Source organism: Nicotiana tomentosiformis, chromosome 4 (assembly GCF_000390325.3).
Source record: "Nicotiana tomentosiformis chromosome 4, ASM39032v3, whole genome shotgun sequence".
Taxonomy (NCBI): domain Eukaryota; kingdom Viridiplantae; phylum Streptophyta; class Magnoliopsida; order Solanales; family Solanaceae; genus Nicotiana; species Nicotiana tomentosiformis.
In genome coordinates, this window is record NC_090815.1 from 113,758,666 (window position 1) to 113,764,134 (window position 5,469).

At 36.0% G+C, this 5,469-nt stretch overlaps 1 protein-coding gene across 4 annotated transcripts; it reads left to right on the forward strand.

Annotated features, from left to right (window-relative positions):
• Positions 1-358: 358 nt before the first annotated feature.
• Positions 359-4,812, forward strand: LOC104096342 (serine carboxypeptidase-like 7). Of its 4 annotated transcripts, none has more exons than XR_686300.4 (14): positions 359-529; positions 658-803; positions 1,654-1,730; positions 1,819-1,941; positions 2,044-2,146; positions 2,230-2,267; positions 2,701-2,799; positions 2,916-3,002; positions 3,090-3,242; positions 3,339-3,410; positions 3,679-3,772; positions 4,166-4,282; positions 4,379-4,424; positions 4,544-4,703. XR_686300.4 is itself a non-coding variant. In XM_009602704.4 (14 exons), the coding sequence occupies exons 1-14, from the start codon at positions 393-395 to the stop codon at positions 4,625-4,627; spliced, it is 1,398 nt and encodes a 465-aa protein (XP_009600999.1). In that variant the 5' UTR covers positions 359-392; the 3' UTR covers positions 4,628-4,812. The 4 variants fall into 4 exon arrangements, 2 of the variants coding, with proteins under 2 accessions (XP_009600999.1, XP_009601001.1); XR_686301.4 differs by having other exon boundaries at positions 4,169-4,282; XM_009602704.4 differs by having other exon boundaries at positions 3,679-3,794; positions 4,544-4,812.
• The last annotated feature ends 657 nt before the right edge of the window (positions 4,813-5,469 follow it).

Sequence of the window (5,469 nt, forward strand, 5' to 3'; positions counted from 1 at the left end):
ATATGGAGGGTATTTTTATAAACTACTATTTTTCTTAAAATTTATGCAATGCATTATAATTTTAATACACCATACCAAACAGTAGATAAAAAATAATATCTGCATAACTAATGCTTTCAATACTAACTCATGCATTACTAATCCATACATTACTAATATACCTTATTCCGCATTATTCTTATACACCGTACCAAACGACCCATTAGAGTAATTGGTAATCAACTTGAACACGTAGTCCACGTACCTACAGTCCCTTTTGTCTTGTAGCTTTTTTGTTGAAGTTCGAGTAATGCAAAGTCTGTATATATATATATATATATATATATATATATATATATATATATATATATATATAAAACTTAACTTGAAGCAAACTTTATTGGATAAGAAACATGGCAAAAATAGAGCTAAGTTATTTGCTTTTAGTTCTTCTTGTACCAGAGCTATGTTCACAACTTGCAATAGCTGCTTCACCAGTGAAGTTACTTCCAGGATTTAAAGGACCGCTTCCTTTTGAACTGGAAACTGGGTGAGAAACTAGAAATTAATAACGCTATTTTAGTTTCCTCAACATGTTTGTAGTTTTCTTTGTGAGAATCATTATATATTAGTATGGTTTAAGTTTTGATATTAATTAGATTAAAACTGTGTTTCCAGGTATATTGGAGTGGATGATTCAGAAGATACGCAACTATTTTACTATTTTATAAAGTCGGAGTCTAATCCAGAATCAGACCCTATTCTACTTTGGATAACAGGAGGCCCTGGTTGCTCTGCTTTATCAGGGCTTATCTATGAGATAGGTATGTCATACGAGTTTAAGTTCTATAGACAGATAGTTTTAATTTGGTAAGTTAGTAAAATGATAACTTCACTTTCGTGGTGGGTAAATTAAGTTCAGTTTATTATGACAAAAAATAGTCTTTTAACTTTATGTTATTCTTGGACTAAAACGGCCTAATAACATGGTATAATATTTTCTTGTTTTGGGCAAGTCTGCACGTTTTCCTAAAAGGTCTCTCGTTTTTTTTAGAGATCGTTGCACCTTATATATAGGCTTCCAATTTTTTTAGCTGTCAATGCAGGACTTTATTCACACACTCAACAATTTCCCCTCGAACTAAGTTTCACGTGGCCTATCACCATTCCACGGGTCAATTTTCGAGATTCATGTGTGCCACCCACATTGTCAGAGTATTTATCTGCCATCACCATATTCATCATGTTGAATCTGAGCTCTGATACCAGGTGTCGGGCTCAACTACCCCGAAGATAATTTTCATAGTATGACATTGTCCGCTTTAGACAAAGCCCACATAGTTTTTTCCAAAAGGCCTCTCGTCATTAACAGATCCCTAATCTTATATGTTGCCTCACAATCTTTGCACTTAGCAATGTGGGACTTTGTTCACACACTCAAGAGTTATAGCGGGTAAAATTCAGTAACTATACGTGGGATTAGCCCCTTTATTTGACCGAAGAAATTAAAGCTCTTGATTTCACACTACAAGCTAAAGGGTAGACTTTGGGTTGTGATCATTTAGAACACCCCAGAATAGTGTTATACTGGAATTGAATCACCAAATTTTCTGGCTTTCGACAAGACATTTAGGTTACTCCCTTACTAACTTTTTAGCTTATGAATATATGAAGGACCAATAACTTTTGAGCCAGTGGAATACAATGGGAGTTTGCCTACAATGATACTGAATCCTTACTCATGGACAAAGGTGAGTACTTGATTGTGAATTATAACTGTTATATGTACATAAGGTTTCTGCACAACACAAAATGTTGAAAATATGATGGAATTATTAGGTGGCAAGCATTATTTTCTTAGACTTACCAGTGGGCACTGGATTTTCCTATGCAAGAACTCCAGCAGCTTTACAATCATCAAATTTACAAGCAAGTGATCAAGCATATGAGTTCCTTTACAGGGTAATTAGATTCTTCACCAAATTATTAGTTAAATTTATTTTCTCCTTTGCCCTTCAATGTTATTCAATAAGAAGAACAGCCAATAATTTAATTTGTTTGCAGTGGTTCCTTGATCACCCAGAATTCTTAAAAAATCCATTGTATGTTGCCGGCGACTCGTATTCGGGGATGCTCGTTCCCATCATTACTCAAATTATAGAAACTAGTAAGACTATATTTGCCCTCAAATAGGTAAGATGTTCAGTTCTTGTACTATGCTCTCACATTTTGTGGCCTTGTGATATGCAGAGAATGAAATGGGAATCAAACCATTTATGGATCTTAAGGTTTGTCATTTTTCTTATATTTATTCTCTTTTCCCTTAGGGATAAGTAGACGGATTATATACCAACTCAGAATTTGTAACGAAATTGTTATCAGAATGTCACGACTCAAGCTCATAGCACTTATTGTCCGCTTTGGGCCTAGACCCGCACGGATTTGTCTTTCGGGCTATGTCACCTCGAGATCCCAAAAGCGCGCGTACCATGTGTACTTGTGTGGTGCCTTATAAAGCTCATCACTTTCCTCTCCCATTCCGATGTGAGATTCGTCTAAGGTGACATGTGCACCCCTTCTTCATAAGCTTGTCAGCCTAGAAGTCTGCCAGTCCTGCTTGACCCGCCCTCATCAGCCTATCACACAAAAATAAAAGTCACTGAAGAATGTCAGCTGATTTGCAAAATGTTAGACCTGATATCTCTCTTCAAATGGTTTCAGGGATATTTACTCGGAAATCCATCGACTTTTAAAGGTGAAAAGAATTACGAGATTCCATTTGCTTATGGAATGGGACTTATTTCTGATGAACTCTATGAGGTTGGTTTTCCTTTGGTGTTATATAACATGTTAAATAAGTCCCACCTTCAGTTATGCGCTTTATTTAATTTGCTTACATTGCCGTTAGAACTAATTGATTTCCCTTTCTCAAATAGTCATTGAAGAGAAACTGTAAAGGAGTGTACCAAAATACTGATCCAAGCAATACACAGTGTTTGCAAGATGTTCAGACTTTTCAAGAGGTTGGATCCTATTTTGAGGAAAATCAAATATCATCTGCTTGTTTTATTTGGCATTGACAGGTTCATTAACATACTGACCATATGCAGCTTCTGAAAAGAATTAACAATCCCCATATTCTGGAGCCCAATTGTCAGTTTGCTTCACCAAAGCCACACCTATTGTTTGGTCAAAAAAGATCTCTTAATGTGAAGTTTCATCAACTTAACAATCCTCAACAACTTCCTGCACTAAAATGTCGCGTGGGTACTCATCAACATAGTCTCGCATTCTTTATGCTATCGGTTTTTTGTTTCACTGATATACTTACAAGAATTTACAACTTGCACTTGATTTAGAATGATTGGTACATACTTTCTTCTCATTGGGCTGATGATAGCCAAGTTAGAGAGGCCCTCCATATCCGAAAGGTACGTTAGTTCTTGTTGGTAAGGGGAGCCTTGGAGCAATTGTAAAGTTGTCTCTGTGCGATCAATAGGTCACGAGTTCCCGCCGTGGAAGCAGTAATGCTTACATTAGGGTAAGTTGTCTACATCACAACTCCTTGGGGTGCGGCCTTCCCCAGACCCTGCGTGAATGCGGCCGGGCTGCCCTTTTCTACGTTAGTTCTTGTTGAAGAATAACAAAATATGACAAAGTGTGCTACACAAAACTAAAATATGATCAATTTGATTACAGGGAACTATTGGAAAATGGGTGAGATGTGCAAGTTTGCAATACCAAAAGACAGTCATGAGTAGCATACCATATCATGCAAACCTCAGTGCTAAAGGTTACAGATCTCTTATATACAGGTTGAGTAAGAATACCAGTGGCGGACCCAAGATTTTGTGCAAGCGGGTTCAATCTTAGAAGTACATAACTTTAGTCGTAAAATTGTAGTTGTCAAGTGGGTTCAAATAAAATATTTAAACAAAATTTACGCAGCTTTAATCCTAATTTATACATATACACTGTATTAATTTTTGATGAAGCGGGTTCAACTGAACCTGCTTGCCACCACGTGTGTCCGCCACTGAAGATAGTTGAACCCGCTTGCCGCCACGTGCGTCCGCCACCGAAGAATACTGTGTTTGCAAGATGGGAATAACTACCAACACAAATAGTTGAAGATTATTATCTCTGTGAAATAAAATAGTTGCTTTTCTATGTTTTTTGAATTAAGCAGTGGAGATCATGACAAGGTTGTTACCTTCCTATCAACTCAAGCATGGATAAAATCTCTTAACTACTCCATTGTTGATGATTGGCGACCGTGGATCGTTGACAATCAAGTTGCCGGGTTAGTTCTTGATCAAAGACATTGTACACTAATCATAAACTCTAGCCGTGTATAGAACTTAAACTCTTTTTTTTTCTTTCTTTTGAACAATCTCAGTTACACGAGAAGTTACTCAAATCGGATGACATTTGTTACAGTGAAGGCAAGAGAATCTCCTACTGAACTAGTCTCTCAATCTATCTCTTTCACTTTCTTTTCTCGCTTAAGTTTGCAGATAAAAAATTGTGAAATTGATGTTTAAATTGTATTATTTTGTTATAGGGGGCAGGCCATACTGCACCAGAGTACAAGCCTCGTGAATGTCTGGCCATGCTCAAGAGGTGGATGTCTTACAAGCCCTTGTAATCAACAAATGTATCATACTTTGTAATCACTGTCAAGATTCCATTGGCACAGTTCAAACATTCATTTCTTATTTCAAGGGGAAAGGGTTTTAATTTTAATAGAATAAAATCAAAGTCAAGGTTCAGTTGTTAGTAGTATAAATATATATATTATGAAAATGTGTCAATAAAATGATATGGCCTGAAGCTAAGGTGTCTGCCTCTCTTCTTCAGCTAGAATTATATGAACCATATCTAAGGATTTCTATTCCACTATTTCAGCATTATACTTGAATTTTCACAGGATTATATCGATCCCTTAATTGCTGCCAATGAGTCAAAGGACTCAAGAACAGTAAGATGGAAACTCTTTCAACTAATGAAACTTAGGGCGTCCAATTCGTGGTCTCAAATAACGACTTCATCCTAATGTAACTTTTAAGTTTTAATATGCTGAGTGTGTAAAAAGATATTTAGAACAATCAGACTCACTGTAATTGCCGAACCTAGTACTTTTTTTGTAACTTCTCATCGTGTTTAAAGAGTTACTAATCCTAAAGCTTTTTAAGAAAATATATCTGCAATACATTGTCCTCTTGACAGTCTCTTCAAATAAAGAATATGCGTCATCATTTATTCGTCACTGTAAAGAATATTTTATACTATCAGGTCACCTAACATATATCTATAGGTAAATTTATTTGAGATGTGAGATTTGTAATCTTGAAAATAAGATACACTACCTGCTACAACAGGTAAAAGTAACATGACGGTGTAAATATTATTTACACCGATGGAGCATATTATTACTTAAATCATTAAATTATAGACTGAAATTTGAAACTGGGAAAGTGAGCAGGGACG